Source organism: Corvus brachyrhynchos, unplaced genomic scaffold (assembly GCF_000691975.1).
Source record: "Corvus brachyrhynchos isolate BGI_N302 unplaced genomic scaffold, ASM69197v1 scaffold79, whole genome shotgun sequence".
Taxonomy (NCBI): domain Eukaryota; kingdom Metazoa; phylum Chordata; class Aves; order Passeriformes; family Corvidae; genus Corvus; species Corvus brachyrhynchos.
The window spans coordinates 892,079-915,809 of record NW_008240023.1 but is presented as its reverse complement, the minus strand read 5'-3'; the positions used below and the strand labels follow the sequence as shown (position 1 = coordinate 915,809).

Genomic DNA, 23,731 nt, shown 5'->3' with positions numbered 1-23,731 from the left:
AAAAATCCAGGCAGGAGCTGGCTGGGGGGATTTGGGATTTGCTTGATGACTCGCTTTTATCATCCTAAGCAATCAGATGTGAGACCTTTCACCCTTCCTTAAAAGAAAGGGAATTGGTGCTGGGAGCCCTCGGTGGTTCCTGTCACAGCAGAGTTGTGTGACAGTGGCTTTGTGTGTGAGCTGTGACCTCCTGGCTCTGCACAAGTCCCTGACAGGAGGGGGCAGCCGGGGGGGAAATCGGGCTCTGCTCCCAGGGAACAGGGACAGGAGGAGAGGGAACGGCCTCAGGCTGGGCCAGGGGAGGGGCAGGGTGGACATCAGTGGGAATTTCTGCATGGAAAGGGTGCTCAGGCCTTGGAACTGCTCAGGGTGGTGTGGAGTCCCCATCCCTGGAGGTGTTGAAGGAACACGGGGATGTGGCTGTGGGGACACACGTGGTTTAGCTGGGTTAAGGGCTGGACTCGATGTCCTTGGAGCTCTTTTCCAAGGTGAAGCATTCCCTGGCTCACGGAGCTGCACTCCTGCAGCTGGGGCACTTCGCTCCTCTCCGGGTTCAGCCGAGCACGTTCCTCCCGTGCAGGGAGAGTCTGTCCTGCCTTTCATGTCAGACCTTTTGGCAATCCCTTTTCCCCAGGTTTCATCCCACTCTCCTATAAATAACTCCTAGAAACACCTCTGCAGGTGAGAATTAATGCAAGGGCTCGGTGGCTGCTCCAGCTAAAAGTGCCTGGGCTTGCTGCTGCCAGCTCCCTGTGCCCCTCAGGCAGTGCCAGGGCCCTAGGCTGCCGTGGGATGGGACATCTCCAGTGCCAAACCCTCTGGAATGCTGCAGGGATAACTCTGGGGGATGATGCAGGGGCCAAGGCACGTTCTGGACCACTTCCCATGGTTATTCCCACAGCATCAGTCCTGCACTGCTCCCCAGGCTGGACCAGCACAGCTGCCATCCCAAAGCCACTTTTTTTGTGGGTTTGGGGTGAGTTTGGGTGGTTTCTGTTCAATGAGGCTGGTGCTGCTCCTGGCAGGTTGGCTTCCCTCACCCACACTCCTTCCTCAGGGAAGTGGGATGCACTCCACATCTTCCCCTACCGTGCTTCCATGATTTCCAGAGTGGGAAATGAGTTCCTGGCAAACCTCCCCAACCAGGAGTCGTGGCTGGGTACCAGCAGCAGTGAGTATTTACTTTCCACAAAGCCACCTGAAAGGTAGATGATAGAAGAAATAAGTTAAATAATTAATTTCAGCATACAAGTGAGAGTGTCCAGGGCAAGGGACTCACCTGTGGGTGGAGCCCTGCACAGGTAAGGAAGATGGAGTGTTCCTGTGCCTGTGGATAACCAGGATATTTATAAGGATGTATTTCTAAAAGGGAATGGCTTTCAGCTGACAGAGAATGGGTTTAGATGGGATATTGGAAGGAATTGTTCCCTGTGAGGGTGGGCAGGCCCTGGCACAGGGTGCCCAGAGCAGCTGGGGCTGCCCCTGGATCCCTGGCAGTGCCCAAGGCCAGGCTGGACATTGGGGCTTGGAGACCCTGGTGTGTCCCTGGGGGGCAGGGGTCTCCATGGACCCCCACACTGGTGAGTTGGAGGAGCCCAAGATCCGCCCAGAGCTCCCATGGCAGTGGAAAAACCTCACTGTGGCCCTTGAGGGCTGGGGTGAGGCTGAGGAACCCTGTGGCTGCAGAAAAATGCCAGCAATTCCTGTCATTTCCCATGGTGTGGCTGGTGGGAAGCAGGGAGAGATGCCGGCTGCATCCTCCCGCTGGAGCCAGGGCTGCTGTGCCCCATCCCAAACCCAAAGAGCCTCGTGGCTGTGTTTTGCAGCTGGGGTGGGTCTGAGCAGTCCAGAAGAGCTGGGAAGCAGCACTATCTCTTTCCCAGACTTACAGGATGTTAAAATCCAGGGAAAAATAAGAAAAACACTCAAAAGGTGCCTGGGTGGGAGCAGAAATCACCAAGCTCCGGGGAGGGTTTACCTGAGAGCTCGGTAGTGCTGAGGTGGGAGGTGTTTGTACCCCCGTTCTCCAAGGGCAGCGAGGGCACTTTGGCTGCTGCTGCCTTTTCCCAGAGATTAGAAGGATTTGCTGGAAAAGCTCAGCCTGCAGTGCCTGGGGCTCTGGGAAGCTCGGGGAGAGGAGCAATGGTTGGCCCTGCCTCAGTTTCCCCTTTCAGGGAGGTGCCCCAGTCTCAGATGGGCTGTGGATGTTGGAATTCTCCAACTCCCAGCAAGGGAAGCTGGGCTGGAGGCTCTTGCCCTGGTTTTTGGCTCTGTATGGCCCCAGTTAAGGGGCAATAAGAGGGGACATCATCCCCTGATTAACCCTTCCCCTGGGAATGGGGGCACCGAGCTGTGCTGATGATCCAGCTCCTTCCTCTCCACCAGAGCCACTTGTCTCAAGTGCTTTGGCTCCCAATTGGCTCTGGAAATGCTCTCCTGGCAGCAGTGTCCATATTCCGGGAGCACAGGGGGATAAACGAGTTCCTGGGGAGTTCCAGCCACCCTCCCGGGCTGGCTTGGAGGGAAGTGTGGCCTTTTCCCTGCTCCTGCCTGTGGATGATCCCAGAGTGTCCTCTGCTGGGCACAGGGGTGCTTCTCCAGCCCCGGCCCCACACGTCCTTTCTCCCAGGGAAAATAAAGAGCAGGATAAAGCAGCAAGGGTGAGGAGAGCGAAGGGAGGGAGAGGAGGACGCCTGGTTTCTGCTTGATTTCCTTCGGCTGTGTTAAAAAACGAAGTAAGTCGTGGGATGGGCATTTTGCTACTTGCTTCCTTTTAGTTTTACTTGCCCTGCACAAGGGGGTTGGAGCTGCAATTAGGGTATTTTAATGGATTTTTGTTTTCTTATTTGTGCTGCTCTGGTCTGAAATCAGAGAGTTTTCCCCTTGCCCACGCAGAGAAACTCACTGGGTTGATGCAGAGCCAGTTTGCAGCAGGGCACTCGGAGAACTTCTCCTCAAGAGCATTTTAAAGTGGTTTTTGTTTTGGCACTGGATGCTGCTGGGAGCCAGGGATGCTCAGAGGGGACTGAAGGCACCGTGACTGTGCTGTGACAGCACTGAGAGGTCTGGCAGGGTCTCCTTTCCATGCTGTCACCAGAACCACGGGGACAGCCAGAGCTGTCACCTCAGGAACGCGTGGAGCTGCAGGAGCTGCGTTTTCAAAGCAGGGCAGCCCTCACACACCATGGGGGGTCTGCACACCCCAAAGAAAGGTCTCCTTCTGTTTGTGGTGGGCAGGAGCAGGGGCAGCAAAGCCACAGTGCTGAGTGGGGTGGGCGTCCAGGAGATTTGGGGACAGGCTGAGGACGGAGACCGCCTCGAACTTCACAGCTTCCTCTGAAATTTCTGCTTTTCCAAACAGCCAGAGAAAAAGAGCAGCAGCAGCAGGGACTCAGCAGGACACCTGTGCTGCTCTGAGCTACTGGGATACCCCAGTTCTGAGCCCGGAATATTCACTGGGAGCTCTGGCAGCCTCAGGATGCCACCTCTCAGCATGGACCAAGTCACCAGGCAGCGGGGCAGGAACGCTGGGAAGGGGTTTTGGGTCTCAAGGCGGCTTTCACACCATGGGGGATTGAACCTGTCCCTTCTCCAGCTCTTTTTCCATGAACAAACAAGCATTTTCCCCATTTCTCTCAAGACAGACAACACAGGAGCCTTTACTTTCAGCGTTTGGGGTTTATTTGTAGGGCTGGGGTTTGGGGCCTTTCCCTGAGAATCACTTCCAAAGAGCAAATTAGTTGGGGTTTATAAGCAATGCCTACAAAGGTCTCCTCACCAGCAGGTGAGCTCCAGGTACGGCACATCTGCCTGATGGGGAATTTGGGGGAAACATCAGTGCTTCCCTGGCAGCTTCCCTGCCAGAAACCTTGGTTTTGTTCAGGGTCTTGTAAACGCACACGAAGAAGTGCATCGAGCTTGGTTTGCCTGACAGCAACTGTGAGTGTGCAATGTTTGCCTCTCCTACAACAGCAGCCACACAGAGATTTCAAACAGAAATCTCACCAGATGGTTCTCCTAAAGTCATCCAGAATCCTTCTGTATCTCTGCTGCATGTCAAGGTCAAAAGGAAAAGTCACTGAGAGTCCTCTGCACACCGAGAGGTGGAAGCCAGGAGCCTTGGATTTCACACTCAGACCTTCCCAAGTGACTGCAGCACTCCTAGCCAAGGCATTTTTAACAACCCATTCTTAATTAAAAGGCCAAAATTAGATCAGTGGAACAACCCTTCTCGTGGTGCTGTTTCAAAGGATCCCTATCGTTCCTCGCCTGACAATCGCAGTGTTTCATTTATCGCAGTGAAATTTGAGCTGTTCTCTGACCCCGCTGCTGCTCTGGAGCAGGAGCTTTGGCACCTACTGCTGCTTCCAGGTGTTAGTGGGACTTGGCTTTGGCCGCCTTCCTCGTCCTGCCCTTCTTGCAGAAGCACCTGCGGCAGCAGCAGAGGCAGCACTTGAAGGAGATGAAGAGGGCGAGGAGCACCACGGCCGCCAGGAAGGCGATGACGTCCAGCGAGTGGTACTGCACCCAGTTGAGGTCGTGGGCAGCGGGGCGCAGGTGAGGGGCCCCCTTGTGCCTCATCACAAACTCCACCCAGTGCACAGCCAGGTCCAGGGGGTGGAGGGGCCTGTCCAGGTGCAGGTCGGAGAGGCGCTGGATGTTCTCTTTGTACCTGCCGAGAGAAGGGGGTGGGGGGGGGGGGGCAAACACGGAATCACGGGGGGGGATGGGGTGGAAGGACCCTAAAGCTCATCCCTCATGGGCAGGGACACCTTCCACCTGACCAGGTTGTTCCAAACCCTGTGCAGAACACTTCCAGCAGCTTCTCTGGGCTCTTGTGCTACTGAGTCCCTTGGGAAGGACAATGACAAAGTTACGGGCCCAGGAAGTGCTGTTTCCAGTGACAGAAAAAAAAGAGGGAAAGCTTAGTTTGAGCTCTCAGCAAAACCTCTGGGGTGAAGGTCTCTGGCTGAAATGGGAGACTGGGGGTAGAAAGGCTGGCCAGCTTTTCCAGCTGCATTATTATTACTGCTGTTAGTAGTAATTGTAGTAGTATTACTGCTATTAGTGCTATTATTGCCATAAAAACTGCTTAGGAAACAATGTCAATAAGCTGCTGTTTCTCAGGAATGTGATGGAGTTTCTTAGCCCTTGGCATCCTGGAAAGAGAGCATTTCCTTATGTCTGAAGGAAATCTCTGTGCTGCCTTCAAACCCCTTGGGTGTGCTGACTGCAGCGCTGTGATGTTCCCTGAAATTCCTCCTCAGTTTATCCCTGCACGTTCCTCCTGCTCTGTGCTGGGACTGTCCAGCCTTGCTGAGCCAGGCAGCAGCTCCCTGTGCTCACAGAACTCCTTACGAGCACTGGGGGGAGGAATGTCTAAGAAAACTCACCTGTGAGATGAATGAGTGATAAATACCTTAGATAAACCCTTTTCAGGCTCCCCACTGACCTGTGCCAGCACAGGTTTGGGAACAAAAGCTGTTTGCCACTTGTGTCAAAGCCCTGTGTGTCACTGCCTTGGCTTCAAGAAGGTGGCACAGTTTTTTGGCAAACTGATTTCTTTCATTGCATTCGTAGCCCATCTCCCCCTGATCCCTGCATCCTCCCCTCTCAGCCACTCCTTGTCTCCTAAAGGGGACAGCCTGAAGTTAACCCAGGGAGAGCATCAGCTCCTCCACGGAAGAAGCTGCTATCAAATCCCTAATTTTGATAAAAGAAGCCATTTAGGGACAGAGAAACCTCGTGGTAAGCTGGTAGTGAACGTGCTGGGGCCACACAGCAAGAGGGAGGAAGGCTGTGCCTCTGGTACTGACTTTTTATCGTTGATCACAGCTTTCAGGGCAGTGGAAATGTCGTTGGAAGTCATCTCCAGGATGTTGAGGGTCAGCCCTGCGCCGCGGGACTCCACTCGCTTGGCGTTGTCCATCTGGTCCCCGAACAGAGGCATCAGCACCATGGGCACCGCGTTGCAAATGCCCTCATAGACCCCGTGGGAGCCTCCGTGGGTGATAAAGGCACGGGTCTTGGGGTGGGCTGTGGAGGGAAACGCAGGCTTGCTTAGCTCCTGGAATGAGTGGCTCCCAGCAACACATCCCTGGGGGAAAAACCTGCACGAAAGAGGGCCGTGGCTGGGGTAAGTCAAGGATTTGGGGCTGTTGTGAGTGTGGCCAGATGTAGGGATTGGAAGGTTGTAGACCTCTGTCTTGGTTTTGGGTAATCCTCCAAGGCTTCTCTGACTTTAGGATTAAACCAGAGCCAGGAGAGGCTAAAAAGGACGTTACCATCGATTACTTTTTTACCATCTCTTCCACGGCTGTGAATCTCTCTCACAGCCCAGCCTGGTCTCTAACCAACATGTGCTTTCCTGGCAGCAATTCCACCACTTTAAAAGCCCAAAGACCTGTCTGGAAGTGCTCACTTGAGGACCATAAATTTCCTTTTCAGGCCAGAAGACAGGACAAAAACACAGCCAGGTGTTGAGACTGCTTAGTCAGACATTAAGACTCCCATTTCTGACTGGTACTCAAGTGTTGGAAAACCTTTCCAAACAGAGCTGTCTCATAATTCAGCACTTTCCAGCTCAGCTCCTGAAGGACAAGCCCTGGCCCCAACAGCAAAGGCTGCAAGGAAGGTTTGTGACCCACAGTGATGGGTCGGGGGGTGGTAACTCACACCTGACCCACAGACGATGCCCTTGGGGCCTCACAGCAGCAGCCCTGGAGTACCAGCACCATGCTGGAGTCAGCCCAGGTGTGCCAGACCTACCCAGGAGGTCGTTCTGAGGCAGCCACTTGACGAGCTTCACGTTCTTGGGCAGGTTGGGGGGGGCCTTGCCCGTGTACCGCCACAGGACCTGGCAAGGGGAGCAAAGCCCGCGTCAGACGCCAGCAGGAGAAGGGAGGGCAGACCTGAGAACAGCGGGGAGCTACTCTGCTGGAAGGGGAGGAGGGAGATGGTACCGTCTGAGGGACTGTTCCCAACGCCTCGGCGATTTCCATGGCTTTCTTCATGGGAATCTCGGAGACCATGGAGCCCAGCGAGAAGACGACGACGCCGTGTTCTCCAGAGGCGTTCACCATGGCTTCAAATTCCTGCCAAGGGAAAGCAAGCCTTTAGTCAAAGTCCCTTCTCTTCTCAGAGACTGGAATTGCTGCCATGCTCCGGCAAAACTCTCTGGAAAGGCAACAAAAGAAGCAGTGAGCACAACAAAATGAGGATCAGGAAAATGAGTTGTTAGTGACAGATCTGCATCCAAAGCAGCACAGCCAGCAGGTCCAGGGAGGGGATTCTCCCCCTCTCGTGAGACCACACCTGCAATCCTGCATCCAGCTCCGAGGTTGTCAACGTGGGAAGGACATGGAACTGTTGGAGCAAGTCCAGAGGAGAACCATGGAGTCCACAAGGAGATAGGAGCACCTCCCCTGCGGGGACAGGCTGGGACATTGGGGCTGTTCAGCCTGGAGCAGAGAAGGTTGTGTGGAGACCTCAGAGCCCCTTTCCAGTGCCTGAAGAGGCCCAGAAGGAAGTTGGAGAAGGACTCTTCATGAGGAACTGCAGTGATGGGACAGGGAGTAATGGGTTCAAACTAAAAGTGGGAAAATTTGCGTTAGATATTGGGCAGAAGTTTGGGGCTGTTAGGGTGGGCAGGCCCTGGCACAGGGTGCCCAGAGCAGCTGTGGCTGCCCCTGGATCCCTGGCAGTGCCCAAGGCCAGGTTGGAGCATCCTGGGACAGTGGGAGGTGTCCCTACCCATGGCATGGGGTGGAACTGGACAGGCTTTAAGATCCTTTCCAACCTAACCCATTCTATGATCCTACAGAAGAGTAAGTCCTGGGGAAATAAAAATGGGCACATTTAACCCAAGTCTGGATTTAGAGCTTGTTTTCTTTTTTTTTTTTTTTCCTTGATGTTCTTCTTTTCAGGCCACACAGCTACAAGAGAGAATTAAAATCCTGGAGAAGGCTTCTGACGGCAGGTAACTCACATTTCTAATATCTGGATTGATTGTATCTGCTTTGGGTGTGATAACACTGAACTGCTGCCAGTTTTGTCTCTATTTTGTTTGAGTGATTTAAATAATAGGAGGAGATGTAGCACTGGAAGCCAGGAACAAAAGGATTCCGATGAAGCAGAAAAAACAGCCCAAGGCTGGAGCAAAAATTCTTTGAAATAGAAAAATGTTTGGTCAAGCCAAGGAAGGAAAGGCAAAACTGGAGGAAACTGTTGCAGGCGTCAGAGTTAAATAAGTGCAATACAATGAACTAAATGTCCCTGTAAGTCTGGCAATTGCCGTGTTATCTCTGGGATCTGAGGGGATAACCAGAGAACCATGGAATGCTTTGGGTTGGAAGGGACTTTAACAATCCTCTCATTCCAACCCCCTGCCATGGGCAGGGACAACAGAGACTGACTCTGTCGGTGTATGCTCTTTTCCATATTTTTGTGGCTGTCTAGAGGCATATTTAGCCCTATTTATATTCTGTGGGACCAGTCACAGCAGTTTTACTTTGTTTTTTAAGATGTTTTTGAGTTCCAAGGTCTGACTTTCTGCTCAGAAGCACTCCTCCTATGAGGGAACTTTTTGCAGCCCTGCTTTGGGGATTTGCAGGTTATTTTAGCAGTGGTTTTAATCAGCACCTGCTCATACCTTTAGGAAATATCTGCAGTGGCCACTCATGAAAAGATAAGAGAATTAGGAGGATTTCTTAATGGAAAGAGGGAGACATCCCTTAATATGAGGAAGTCTGGCACAGCTGAAGCAAAATACAGTTGCAGTGCACAGTATTTTCCACAAAAGTAGAAGTGCTGCTCTGCTGGTGGTGGGGATTTCATTCGGGCCTGCCTGAACTCTCTGAAGTCCATGGAATCTCCTGAGCTGGGAGGGACCCACAAGGATCATGGAATCCAACCCCTGGCCCTGCACAGACACCCCACCAATCCCACCCTGGGCATCCCTGGCAGCGCTGTCCAAACGCTCCTGGAGCTCTGGCAGCCTCGGGGCCGTGCCCATTCCCTGGGGAGCCTGGGCAGTGCCCAGCACCCTCTGGGGGAAGAACCTTTCCCTGAGATCCAGCCTGATCCTCCCCTGGCACAGCTCCAGCCGTTCCCTGGGTCCTGTCCCTGTTGCAGAGAGCAGAGATTGGAGCTGCCCCTCCACTCTCCCTCTTAAGGAAGCTGTAGACAGGAAAAAGGAAAAGGGAATGGAAACAGACAGGAAAGAATGGAAGAGAAAAAGCCCCTTTTTTTTTTTTTTTTGGCGCAGGTTTGTCTGGGAATGCAGAGGTGTAGCACAAAGTAACTTTTCCTCATTGCTCAAGGGATGCAGAGGAGCAAAACGCATTCCCAGCCACTTTCACGCGGCATTATTTATTCCAGCCTGGGAGCTCCATCTCCTGGACAGAGCTCACAGCGCACCCACAGCTAAACTCGGGCCGGGGGGAAAAAAACGGGAACTAACCTGGGATAATCGGTTTTCCCGAGTGCAGCCTATGCCTCCGACCAAGACCATGTTGGGCATGAGGGGCCTGGGGTACTCAAAGACAAAGTCGTATTTCATGAGCCAAACAGCGGCGTGGCCGAACAGCTCGGGCACGGTCGCCTCCCGCTGCAGGAATTCCCGGATCAAGGGATCATAGGGGGAATAAAGGACAGAGCAGGCCAGGGAGCTGCCCAGGGTGGCCAGGAGGTTGGCCAGGCGCCGCAGGAAGGACATGCGGTCCGTGGAGCGCGTGAAGAACCGCGGGACGTAGGAAGGAGGGCTGGGACACAGAGTGGCCTGGAATTCCAGGCTGCACGGCAGCCCCCGCAGGAAGTACACGGAGGGCAGGGACAGATGTTCCGCCAGTATCTGCCCACAGGGGAAGAAGGGATCCATGAAGACGGCATCAAATTCGCTTCCCTCGAGGTACCGGATCAGCTCTTTGTCGGACAGGAGGCGTTTGCAGGAATCCAAGAACATGCTTGTAAAATTGGCTATTTTGGAGAGTTTTTCCAAGAAGGGCTGAGGTGTGAAACTCCTGTGGCCCATCTGCTTAAACTCTGCCTCCACAAACTCCCTGGTGTAGGACACGGGGTAGGTTTTCAAGGTGTAAAGAGGGGATGACTGGATCCGCAAATTTATCTCCGGCGCAACCACCACAATTTCGTGTCCCTTGTCCCTGAGCTTCTCCACGACTGGGCGCATGCTGAGCCAGTGGCTGCCATCGATGGGTATGACCAAGAGCTTCCCACCGTCACAAGAGGCCCACAGCAGCAGGAAAACCACAGCCCAAGGGGCAGGAGAAAGAAACGCTGGCTTTGGAGAAACCATTTCCCTGGTGCCACCAGCGAAGGTTTAAACAGCGGTGAAACTGCAGCCGGGCATGAGGAATGGATTGCAGGGAGCTTCCCACTTGAATTTTAACTAAGGTGGGGGTTTAATTTTTAACAGGCAGAAATTGGGGTAATTTTTAACTGTGGGTAAATACTGGGTTTATCATCTGTGCACAGGGAAGGCTCTCAGTGAGTGGGTGCTGCGAGGTGAAGTTGAACATTTGGACTGAGCCAGGAGGGAAGAGTGACCAACAGCCTCTGGGGCTGAGAGGCTGAATGAGAGCCATGAATGGGACTGAGCCAGCAATCACTACATCATTGACATCTAGTTAATGTTCAACCCCCTGCCTTGAGTCCACTGCACTGATTGGACACGGAACTCAGCACAAATTGGACCTTTGGATTGCTCTGTGCCCCTGGATTGTGACCAAGAAGCAAAGATTGACAGAAGTTTGATATAGACTGGGTTGGAAAAGTTTATCTCCAGACTTGTTGCTCTATCACGGCAGTTATCCCAGTGAAAGCCCTGAGTTTACAGTAGGAAGTATGCTGTAAACTCAGCAATAACTCCTGCTGTTCCACACCACAGCGGTCTGAAAGCAGAATGAACCAGGAACATCTGCATTGTTTGCACAGCACGAGGCAGATCTGAAGGAGGCAGAGTAGTTACAGTCCTGAAGGCTTCCTTTCCCAACCATCCTCTTATCTGCTATCTTGCACTGCTGCTTGTGCAAATCCAGAGGCAACAGAGCTCCCTCTGCCGTCTTTGCACGCCCCTAGTTTAGGGCTGTTGGCGCACATGGAATCATGGAATATCCTCACTTGGAATATCCTGGCCCTCAAGGATCATCCCATCCAACCCCTGGCCCTGCACAGCCACCCCACCAATCCCACCCTGGGCATCCCTGGCAGCTCCTGGAGCTCTGGCAGCCTCGGGGCCGTGCCCATTCCCTGGGGAGCCTGGGCAGTGCCCAGCACCCTCTGAGGGAAGCACCTTTCCCTGATATCCAACCTAACCCTGCCCTGATGTTCTGTGCTTCCCCCAGCTTCATGTTCTGTGGCACAGCAGAAGTGCCCGGGTATATTCACAGAGTTAATTCCACATTTCCAGTTTTTGCCCAGTCAGGTCTCCTGCGATTAACTGGCATTCCACCTCCCTTAGGAATATTAAATCCTGTGACCTAGAAGTATTTTGTCATTTACCTGGACACAGAGCATGCCATGTGTGTCTAACATGATGGGGACAACTCGACCTAAGCTGTCCTGGAGAGAAACCCTTCAGCAATCCTTGTGCTCATCTCTCAAAGCCTAAGATTCCCACTCCCGTGCCATCCTGGGATTCGATCGCACTCAAGCACGAATATCACTGCAGGAAACACTTAAGAAAAGCCCATCTCAGACAAGCACCAACACCAGCCTCGGGGTAAGCAACAACAAACCTTTGAGAGGGGCTTCTTTTGCAGACAGTTGATGCCTCCAATATAGACCATGTTGGGCATGATGGGGCGCGGATACTCAAAAACAAAGTCGTATCTCATCAGCCAAACCGATGCTCGGCTGAACAGCTCCTGCATTGTTACCTCCCTCTGCAGGAACTCGGAGGCCAAGCTCTCGTAGTTCAGATAAAACAGGTGGCAAAGCAAAGGCTCTGAGAGCCCGATCAGGAAGTTCTTCACGCGCTCCGGGAATGTCATGTGGTCAGAACTGGATGAGAAAGTCCTGGGCACGTAGGATACAGGGCTGGGACACTGCGTGGCTTTGTAGTCTAAGGTACACGGAAGGCCACGCATGAAGTACACGGAGGGGAGAGAGAGATACTCGGCCAGAATTGGCCCACAGGGCAGCACAGGGTCCATCATGATGGCATCAAATTTGCTGTCCTGGAGGTACCTCATGAGTTCTTTGTTGTACAAGAGATGCCGACAAGCGGAAGAGAACATGTCGGTCATCTTTGAGATGTTGCTGAGTAAAACTGAGAGCGTTAACTCAAAGCTCTTTGTTCCCAGCTCCTGGTACTGTTGATCCACAAACTCCTGGGTGTAAGGCACCGAGTATGTTTTGATGGTGAAGGATTGGGGGCTTTTCAAGAGCAAGGCAGCATCAGGAACCACGGCCACGATTTCGTGCCCCTTCTCCCAGAGTTTCTCCAGGACCATGCGCATGCTCAGCCAGTGACTTCCATCCTGAGGCACCACCAAGACCTTCCCACCGTCTGCCAGACTCCAGAAAGCAAGGAAGAGCACAAGCCCAGCATGCACCTGGTGCCTCCACATAACTGTCATGGGGCAGCAAGAGAAAGGAGCTGTTCCTCCTTGCTTTATTCAGCAGCAGATGAAGCAAAGTCTCCTTGCACCTCACTTATATCGTGCTGGACTTTAATGTTTATCTCTACAAAATGTTTACTGAGACAGGTTATTGGAGTTCGAAAACCACGTTGCTGATAAAAGACTTGATTAAAGTGCTATCAAGCCACCTAAAGAAGCTTTTCCATGCATTTACGTTATCTTGAATGATTCAGAACAACCAGCAGGGCCATTGATTAGCAGAGGTAGCAGCTGTTTGTGGAGGGGTTTTGCTGTGTCAGGGTTGCTTCAAGTGGCTCACTGTGCACTTGATTGTCCCAGGCAAGATTGAAGTCAGGAATCAAAATTTATGGCCACTGAACTTCTCCACAGAGCTTATGCTACAAGAATTGTGTTGCACTGTTGACATGGAAGACCTAAACCTCCAACCTTTGCTCAGGAAGGTTCACAGAGAATGCTCTCCACAGCAAGCAGGAGCTGGCATGTGGAGCAGCGGAGTCACCAAAGTTCGGGTAACACATTAACCAACCACCTTTCACCTTTTTTAGCAAAACAGTGATATAGCAGAAAACAGTTTGTGCTCAAGAGGGGCCATCATAGGTGAGTGGCTCGAGGCCAAACATCTTTCTGAAAAGCAATGATGCAGCAGAGGATGTGGTTCTTGCTCAAGAGGGGCCATGGGAGTTCAGGAGTGAGAGGCTACAGGACAGAAATGGGTTTCAAAGTTCTTAATTACAGTCCCTTTCCCAAAGTTCGGAAGGTTTGGCTGTGGTATGAGCCAAGGAAAGTCCAAGCTCATCTCCTGTGCTCACCAGAAGAACAGGAGAACAGTTCCTGAGGTGCTTCTGCCAGTGCTATGAGATTTTTAAGACAAAAACCCACCAAACCCACATTAGAGTCCTGATCTTGATCACAGAACCACAGAACATTGAGGCTGGAAAAGCCCTCCAAGACCATCAAGTCCAACTTGGGACCAACCCCACCTTATCACCCAGCCCAGAGCACTGAGGGCCGCGTCCACGTCCTTTGGACATCTCCAGGGATGGGGACTCCAAACTGCCCTGGGCAGCCCGTTCCAAGGCCTCACAACCCTTTCTGTGAGGAAATTCCTCCCGATGACTGAGCCAAGCTCTTCTGGGTAGCACTAAATAAATCAGGGCAACGAACAGCAGTTTGAGAGACCTGGACTGAAAATTTGGAAAAAGCCTTTTACCCCTGAAGTTTTGCAGGTTTGCCTGTCTGACACGGTCGATCTGATGTGGAAGACAGTCCCACTCCAAGGACTTCTTTAGATATCTAAATCAGGTTGATTGGAATGGCATTTAAGTGCCCAGTTATTCCTGAGAGCCTGGGTTGAAGCTGCAGCAAGGGATGCAATGGGAACCCAAGGTTTAGACAAAGGGTCCCTGTAACAGCGCGAAGTTCTGGGATAGGGAGCACGGGCAAAGGCATGGGACAACTTTCAAGATAAACCCAGAAAAGCTGGTATCTGTAATTTGTACCTAAGAGAAGGGCCTGGCCAAGCAGATCTCACCTGATATGAAGGCATATTCCACATGGATATGGAAAAACCGGATGCCAAATGTTTGCAAGTTTACAAAAGCAATACAAGACACAAGAACGGTACCTGAACAGGAGCTGGCTGGAGAAGAGAGATTCTTTTAGACCCCCCAAGCAAGCATGCCTTAACAGAGTGAACTCTGAGCAGTTTCTCCAGGCTTGGAAGACTTCTCTTGGAGCAGGTAGGAATGATGGGAGAGCTGATCCATGAAATGGCTACCTTTGCCCAAGGCACCTGAGTGTGGTAAGGATACTCCAAGGCTAATCCTAAGTGTTATTCCAAGATTAAGACTAAATGTGTCCTAAAATGGAGAGGAGGTTCTCCACGGGGCCTATCAAAGAAAAGGGATTCTTATAAGCCAGCAAGAAGGACTGTAATGTTTACAGAAAATGCACTAAATAGGAAGGAATTTCAGACATCCGTGGGGAGGTTTAGATTGGATATTAGGACAAATTTCTTCATGGAAAGGGTTGTCAAGCACTGGAAGGGGCTGTCCAGGGTAGTGCTGGAGTCACCATCCCTGGAAGCGTTCATAAAATGTGTGGATGTGGCACTTGGGGACACGGTTTAGTGGTGGACCTGTCAGTGCTGGGGGAATGGTTGGACACTGATCTTAGAGGGCTTTTCCAACCTTAACAATTCCATTATTTGATGCAGTCCCATTCTGCAGCTGGTGAAGCAAACTCTGCCTGTAGCTGGCAGTGGGGTAGCACTGAAAGACCAAAAACTACAGGACGTGGAGGGAAGGGATTCTTACCTGCCAGGACTCCATTTCCACATTCGTGTGGTAAAAAGATCTCAGGTAGTGAGAGGGAAGGTGAAGCAGCATTAAACAAGCCATAAGGTGGCAGTACACACTCAGGTAGTAAAGTCAGAGTTGCAAACACACTCTTACCCTGCATAAAGGCCTCTCAAATCTCCTATTTGATACATAATCACTAAGTTCTGCTAACATTTCAGCCAAACGTGTATCATGTGTGAGACACTACGACAAAACCTTATAAAACGACACTAAAGAGGTAAAAAACCCCTCAAGCCAAACCCTCGAGGCCAAGTTCAGAAGAGTTTAAAAAAAAAAAAAAAAAGGTTCAGGAAAGTTCAGCAGAAGTTCATAAAAGTTGTGACACTGGATTTTGAGCAGCACACGAACACCCTTTGCATGTGTTTATGAGGGCAGAGACTGAAGTCCACAAGTCCAGCCCATTCCAAAGGTGAGATTGCAGGAGAAAGTCAAGCTAAAGTACAGAGCTGAGTGCCAAGGTTGTAAGCTGGAAACGGTACAGCAAATATCCGAGCTAAGGGAATCCATGATTATCTCTCCTCTAAGCCTACAAATCCTGGCAGGCAGCCTGTACCTCTTATTGACCCCCTATATCCCTTCTGAATTCCAAGGGTTTGTCTACAAAAAAGAAAATCTGCGGCTCTTGAGAGGCTGATTTGGGGTTTTTTTGGGCACGGTGTGAAAAAATACTCCCCTTTGTTTGCTGTAAGCTTGCTGCATTTCAGTGTTAGTCACAGGACGAATACTGGGAGAAAATATCAGTTCCCCTTGCACCTTTAGCTCTGATTTTCCAGATTTTATAGACCTCTGTCATAATTCTTTTCATAGGTTTAGCTGCATTTTATTCCATCTCTGCTTTTCTAGCCTGAGTGCCAAGTTTGAATCCTCTTAAAAACGCTCTGTTTTTACTGTGTGAGATTGGGCTTTTTCTGAGAAATCAGCCTTATCTCACCATTTTGCAAAGCAAATAGCTGAAAAACCCAACAGGAATAGTTATTATTAAAAGTAGAATCTATGATGATACTCTGCAAAAATCTATTTGAAAACACATTAAAAAAAGGCTGACATGAATCCAGCATTCATTTTAGAAGAATAAAGTAACTTGCACTTTGTTTTTCAGTGCTGGATGAAACTTTAACTCAGGAGCATCACTAGCCTGGGATATACAAGCTGGAAAAATGACCCAATGGCAGCATCATGAAGGCCAGCAAAGGCAAAGTTCTGCCTCTGGAGTGGGATAATCCCATGCCACAGGACAGGCTGCACTACAGCTGGACTGCAGGAGATGATGAAAAGTTGGAACAAAAATATGAGATTGACAGTGGCAGGACAAGAGACAACAAACATAAGCTGCAACATGGAAAATTTGGACTGAATGAAGGAATTTTTGGATATAATAAGGTGTGTTCACTATGGGAGATACTTAAAATTTGACAAGACAGAGAAAGGAACAACCTGACCTGGACATGTTCTGACGGGAGGTTCTCAGACAGACCTCTAATGACCTTCCAGATGACAATGTGTGATCAGTCTATGACAAGTCAAAGCACAGAGAATCCTTCTTTAAGGAAAAAAAAAACAAAGACAGAATGGTAGAGGAAATCAGCCAGAGGGTAAAGGAAGACCTCCTCAAATCAAAGTGTGTCACCGACAGCCTACTCCAATCCAAAACTGGCTTGGAGCAGAGGCACAGGACCAATGGGGAGTCTCCCAGAGCTAATTCCATATACAACACTTTCTCCACCTTTAGACTCTGATAATCCTTCACGGATACCAGAACCAGCCCCTCTGTGCAAAGCAAGAGAAGTTTGAAATCCACCTTCCTCACAAAATCCGTGTTTCAACTTCCCAGAGGATTTCAAAGCCTGCAAGAACAACAGGAAAAAACAGAGCGTGACCCACCTGATTCAGCTTCTTGTAAGCACAATTTACTCCACTAATCAAAACCATGTTGGGCATCAAGGGTTTTGGGAAGTGCAAGACAAAGTCCAGCTTCATGAGCCAAACTGAAGCCTGGCGGAGGAGATCCGGCACGGTCACCTCCCGCTTGAGGAATTCCGAAGCCAGTTCTGCGTAAGGTTGGAAGACAACATCGCAGAGGAAAAGGTTTGGGATGTCATAGAGCAGATTCTTCACACGCTGGAGGAAGGTCATGCGGTCTGTAAGGCCTGTAAATACTCTGGGGATATAGGAAGGGGGGTTGGGGCACTGGGTGGCTGGATATTCCAAACCACATGGAATTTGATGCAGGAAATACACGGATGGCAGGGAAAGGTGCTCCGCCAGTATCTGCCCACAGGGGAGAAAGGGATCTGTGAAGACAGCATCAAACTTGCTCTCTTCAAGGTATCTGATGAGCTCCTTGTTGTGGAGTAAGTGCGAGCACGTGGCCAGGAACAGAACAGAGGTTTTTTTTGCCTGTTGATAAAGTCTAACAACTCTTTCCAGAAAAGATCCTCCTTCAAATACCTCCTTTATTAATCCTTGGGGAACTTCATCCAACTCTTCCTGTGTGAAGGGCACTGGGTACGTTTTCATCACAAAGTTCTTCGATGGCTTGATGTGCATAGTGACTTCAGGTGCCACCACCACCACCTCGTGTCCCTTCTGCTGGAGCATTTCCAGCACTTCCCGCATGCTGAGCCAGTGGCTCCCATCCACCGGCACCACCAGGAGCTTCCCAGCAGCAGCCAGACCCAGCAGGGACAGGAGCAGGACCACAGCTCGTGGAGAAGCTCTGAGCCCCGGGGCCATTCCTGCAGGGAATGGGCGAGTGCCTCCAAGGAAGGAAATCTGCGGCAGCACTGGAGCACCCGAGACTGCTCCACACTTTTAAGGAATCTCTGCTACCGATTAACTTCTGATCCTTGTTTTATTTGCTGTGTGGTGAATGTGTAATCACTGGTATGATAAAAGGCTGCAGAACAAGCAGCAGAGTTCAGGTAGCTGATAAATGTGGGGGTTGCACCAGATACGCCCAGTGTTTCTCTAATAAAGCCTTTGGCACTTCTGTCACCTTTGGGCAGGACTTGTCAAGCCAGCTTAGCCCCTTGAGACTCCTGGAATTTGCTGTTAGTCCTCACTCAGCCATCACCCAGCCAAAATTTCCTAGACTTGCCTGCAAACGGAGACACTGCTTCTCAGCCTGAGAGCCCCCAACCTGCCACATTCCTCAGGATTCCAGCTTTGGAAATACCCGTGTGAGGAAGCGGAAACAGTCACTGGCAAAGAAAGAAGTGGCGAGGCAACAAGGACGGAAGCCTGAGGTGCATTTCTCAGTAAACACCAGAGCTGACTACAACAATTCGCTAATTAGGGATTACACCTGACTGCAAGGCTTTGACAGCCCCACAGACTTGTTCGTCACTCCCTAAGAGAGTACCAAGCTAGACAAACTTACACAAAATGGCTCTTTACACGTGTAGTGAAAGTGGCATAAACAGAGCCCTCTTTAGAGGTGAAGAGGTGCAGCACAGCTGCCTGTAAATAGAAAGGGAGAGAAAAATTCATGAGCATTCACTCAACCCACCCGAAACAGGAACCCAATTCCTATTGCAAGACAAAATGCGAGCCTCCTGAACACAGAAACCGATCAAGGCACATATTAAAAACAGACCCACCTGAGGCAGCTCCTTGTGAGCACAGTTTACTCCTCCAACTGGAATGATGTTGGGCATCAAGGGTCTAGGATAGTCTAACACAAATTCCAACCTCAGGAGCCAAACAGAGCCCTTCCGTAAGAGATCCAGCACAGTCACCTCCCGCTGCAGGAACTCCGAAGCCAGTTTTGAGTAGGGTTCAATGGCAAAACCACAGAGAAAAAGGTTTTGGGTGTCAAAGAGCAGATTCTTCACCCGCTGGAGAAAGCTCATGTGGTCTGTAAGTTGTGAAAATCCCCTGGGCACATAGGACGGCGGATTGGGACACTGAGTGGCTTCAAAATCCAAACCACACGGGACTCCTCGGAGGAAATACACGGAGGGAAGTGAAAGATGCTCTGCCAGGATCACCCCACAAGGTCCTACAGGGTCTGTAAGGAGGGCATCGAACTTGCTCTCCTCAAGGTACCTCATGAGCTCCTTGTTTTGCAGGAGATGTTGACAGCTGGCAGCTACCATATTACTGACCCTTTTCATACTTTCATACACTTTAAGAAATCGTTCCAAAAAAGATCCTTCTTCAAATGAAGTCTGTAAAAACACCTTGAAATCTTTGTCCATCTCTTCCTGTGTGTAGGGGACCGAGTACATTTTCATCACACCATCCACTGGCACCACCAGGAGCTTCCCAGCAGCAGCCAGACCCAGCAGGGACAGGAGCAGAACCACAGCTCGTGGAGAAGCTCTGAGCCCCGGGGCCATTCCTGCAGGGATCAGGTGAGGGCCTCCAAGGAAGGAAACCCCAGCAGGACCAAAGCACCTCTGCCCACTCGGCACTTTCAAGCAATCTGTGCCACAGCCCAGCTGTGGATCCTTATTTAATGTGCTGGGTGGTAAATGTTTAATCCCTGATATGATAAAAGGCTGCAGAACAAACATGGAACTCCTGCCAAGTCCACAGAATCACCAGGTAACTCTCATATCTCTCTATCAGGGGATCAGTCCAGAGAGCCCTAAAAAGGAGGCAGAGGTGGCTCTGGGACTGCACTTCGGATTCCTTCCCCCTGGCTGGACCTTCTGCACGTGTCACATGCAGGAGATGACACATGGACATCACCATTCAGCCCAGCAGAGACTTCTCCATCACGCCAGGCAAGGCCTGTCCCCTCTCCCTGTCCCTTGGAAAACTCCAGTCCAGGAGACCCAGACCCCACAGCAGCTGTGGGACAGCTCTTTAAGAGGGTTTCTAGACTGGGAAGACAGAAGAGATTGGAGGATGATGCCAGGTTTCTGAGCAGAGGTTTATGAGCACTCTTTGAGGGGGACTTTCCACACAACAATTCAGGGCCTAATTCTGGCTTTGTCACTGACGAAGCGCCAATGGTGTCCAGCAGTGCTGGAGTTGTGGGAATGCTCAGGTGGCCAGTGCCAGAGTGTACAGGAGGATGTCTGTCAGATGTCACAGCTGCCTCTGCACTCGGGGATTGGTGGAATTGACACAGCAGCCTTGTGATCCCAGCCTGCAGCACACCAATCCTAAGGAACACGAGTGAAGAGAAAGCCAGGGCAGCAAAAGAACTCACACAGCTCTCCAGGATCACCACTGGAGCAGCAGAGGAGGCTCTCCAGGAGGAACTGTGAAAATGGCTGATTCAGCATCAGTGGGACCCAAAGCTTGGCATCATCACCAAGGCTGCACCCAAACCCTCAGTGCCAGACAAGCAGAGCTGGATGTACCATACCAGACCTGCTCCAGGCATCAGGGCTGGGCTTTGGGGCCAGCAAAATGTTTTTCAGGGACATCCCATTGGAACTGCTCATTACATCAATCCAAAACTTTGTCCTACTGTCCACAAATTCAGACGATCCCTTTTCCTGGTGGAATCAATGTCCCATCACAGACGACCCTGGTGTTTCCCTCCAACTGAACACCCTTTAAAAGCCAGAAGGAACAGCTGCCTACACAGGAAGGGGAAAGTCAGGAAGAAAGAGAGTGAACAACAGTTCCTTTCATGAGGATTCACCTCACGCACCCAAAACAGGAACCCAATTCCTATTGCAAGACAAAATTCGAGCCTCCTGAACACAGAAACCAATCAAGGCACATCTTAAAAACAGACCCACCTGAGGCAGCTCTTTGTGACCACAGTTTATTCCTCCAACTGGAATGATGTTGGGCATCAAGGGTCTAGGATAGTCTAACACAAATTCCAACCTCAGGAGCCAAACAGAGCCCTTCCGTAAGAGATCCAGCACAGTCACCTCCCGCTGCAGGAACTCCGAAGCCAGTTTTGAGTAGGGTTCAATGGCAAAACCACAGAGAAAAAGGTTTTGGGTGTCAAAGAGCAGATTCTTCACCCGCTGGAGAAAGCTCATGTGGTCTGTAAGTTGTGAAAATCCCCTGGGCACATAGGACGGCGGATTGGGACACTGAGTGGCTTCAAAATCCAAACCACACGGGACTCCTCGGAGGAAATACACGGAGGGAAGTGAAAGATGCTCTGCCAGGATCGCCCCACAAGGTATTACAGGGTCTGTAAGGAGGGCATCGAACTTGCTCTCCTCAAGGGACCTCATGAGCTCCTTGTTTTGCAGGAGATGTTGACAGCTGGCAGCTACCATATTACTGACCCTTTTCATAGCTTCATGCACGTTAAGAAATCTTTCCAAAAAAGATCCTTCTTCAAATGAAGTCTGTAAAAACACCTTGAAATGTTTGTCGAACTCTTCCTGTGTGTAGGGGACCGAGTACCTTTTCATCACAAAGTTCTCCGACGGTTTGATGCCTCTTCCTGTGTGTAGGGGACCGAGTACCTTTTCATCACGAAGTTCTCCGATGGTTTGATGTGCATAGTGACTTCAGGTGCCACCACCACCACTTCATGTCCTTTCTGCCTCAGGAGGTCCAGCACTTCCCGCATGCTGAGCCAGGGGCTCCCATCCACTGGCACCACCAGGAGCTTCCCAGCAGCAGCCAGACCCAGCAGGGACAGGAGCAGAACCACAGCTCGTGGAGAAGCTCTGAGCCCCGGGGCCATTCCTGCAGGGATCAGGTGAGGGCCTCCAAGGAAGGAAACCCCAGCAGGACCAAAGCACCTCTGCCCACTCGGCACTTTCAAGCAATCTGTGCCACAGCCCAGCTGTGGATCCTTATTTAATGTGCTGGGTGGTAAATGTTTAATCCCTGATATGATAAAAGGCTGCAGAACAAACATGGAACTCCTGCCAAGTCCACAGAATCACCAGGTAACTCTCATATCTCTCTATCAGGGGATCAGTCCAGAGAGCCCTAAAAAGGAGGCAGAGGTGGCTCTGGGACTGCACTTCGGATTCCTTCCCCCTGGCTGGACCTTCTGCACGTGTCACATGCAGGAGATGACACATGGACATCACCATTCAGCCCAGCAGAGACTTCTCCATCACGCCAGGCAAGGCCTGTCCCCTCTCCCTGTCCCTTGGAAAACTCCAGTCCAGGAGACCCAGACCCCACAGCAGCTGTGGGACAGCTCTTTAAGAGGGTTTCTAGACTGGGAAGACAGAAGAGATTGGAGGATGATGCCAGGTTTCTGAGCAGAGGTTTATGAGCACTCTTTGAGGGGGACTTTCCACACAACAATTCAGGGCCTAATTCTGGCTTTGTCACTGACGAAGCGCCAATGGTGTCCAGCAGTGCTGGAGTTGTGGGAATGCTCAGGTGGCCAGTGCCAGAGTGTACAGGAGGATGTCTGTCAGATGTCACAGCTGCCTCTGCACTCGGGGATTGGTGGAATTGACACAGCAGCCTTGTGATCCCAGCCTGCAGCACACCAATCCTAAGGAACACGAGTGAAGAGAAAGCCAGGGCAGCAAAAGAACTCACACAGCTCTCCAGGATCACCACTGGAGCAGCAGAGGAGGCTCTCCAGGAGGAACTGTGAAAATGGCTGATTCAGCATCAGTGGGACCCAAAGCTTGGCATCATCACCAAGGCTGCACCCAAACCCTCAGTGCCAGACAAGCAGAGCTGGATGTACCATACCAGACCTGCTCCAGGCATCAGGGCTGGGCTTTGGGGCCAGCAAAATGTTTTTCAGGGACATCCCATTGGAACTGCTCATTACATCAATCCAAAACTTTGTCCTACTGTCCACAAATTCAGACGATCCCTTTTCCTGGTGGAATCAATGTCCCATCACAGACGACCCTGGTGTTTCCCTCCAACTGAACACCCTTTAAAAGCCAGAAGGAACAGCTGCCTACACAGGAAGGGGAAAGTCAGGAAGAAAGAGAGTGAACAACAGTTCCTTTCATGAGGATTCACCTCACGCACCCAAAACAGGAACCCAATTCCTATTGCAAGACAAAATTCGAGCCTCCTGAACACAGAAACCGATCAAGGCACATATTAAAAACAGACCCACCTGAGGCAGCTCCTTGTGAGCACAGTTTACTCCTCCAATTGGAATGATGTTGGGCATCAAGGGTCTAGGATAGTCTAACACAAATTCCAACCTCAGGAGCCAAACAGAGCCCTTCCGTAAGAGATCCAGCACAGTCACATCTCTCTTGAGGAACTCCGAAGCCAATTTTGAGAATGGTTCAATGGCAAAATCACAGAGAAAAAGGTTTTGGGTGTCAAAGAGCAGATTCTTCACCCGCTGGAGAAAGCTCATATGGTCTGTAAGTTGTGAAAATGCCCTGGGCACATAGGACGGCGGATTGGGACACTGAGTGGCTTCAAAATCCAAAACACACGGGACTCCTCGGAGGAAATACACGGAGGGAAGTGAAAGATGCTCTGCCAGGATCGCCCCACAAGGTATTACAGGGTCTGTAAGGAGGGCATCGAACTTGCTCTCCTCAAGGTACCTCATGAGCTCCTTGTTTTGCAGGAGATGTTGACAGCTGGCAGCTGCCATATTACTGAGCCTTTTCATACTTTCATACACTTTAAGAAATCTTTCCAGAAAAGATCCTTCTTCAAATGAAGTCTGTAAAAACACCTTGAAATCTTTGTCCATCTCTTCCTGTGTGTAGGGGACCGAGTACCTTTTCATCACGAAGTTCTCCGATGGTTTGATGTGCATAGTGACTTCAGGTGCCACCACCACCACTTCATGTCCTTTCTGCCTCAGGAGGTCCAGCACTTCCCGCATGCTGAGCCAGTGGCTCCCACCCACTCGCACCACCACGA

The 23,731-nt window shown here is 51.0% G+C and overlaps 1 protein-coding gene across 12 annotated transcripts in view; it reads right to left on the bottom strand.

Annotated features, from left to right (window-relative positions):
- Nucleotides 1-3,658: 3,658 nt before the first annotated feature.
- The window catches only part of LOC103621848 (UDP-glucuronosyltransferase 1-1-like), a 37,271-nt gene continuing 17,198 nt past the window's right edge, over nt 3,659-23,731 (bottom strand). For 2 of the 12 annotated variants that reach the window (XM_017743422.1, XM_017743417.1), the window contains exons 2-5: nt 6,963-7,094; nt 6,769-6,856; nt 5,817-6,036; nt 3,659-4,672 (exon numbers count right to left, since the gene is read on the bottom strand). In XM_017743422.1, the coding sequence (XP_017598911.1) occupies nt 4,375-4,672; nt 5,817-6,036; nt 6,769-6,856; nt 6,963-7,094 (738 nt within the window). In that variant the 3' untranslated portion in view covers nt 3,659-4,374. Of the gene's footprint in view, nt 4,673-5,816; nt 6,037-6,768; nt 6,857-6,962; nt 7,095-9,460; nt 10,390-11,753; nt 12,637-16,861; nt 17,777-18,579; nt 19,180-19,220; nt 19,743-20,682; nt 21,311-21,344; nt 22,021-22,958; nt 23,587-23,731 lie in introns of those variants that run through there. The other 10 variants (XM_017743415.1, XM_017743416.1, XM_017743425.1 and 7 more) reach the window with 10 other exon arrangements.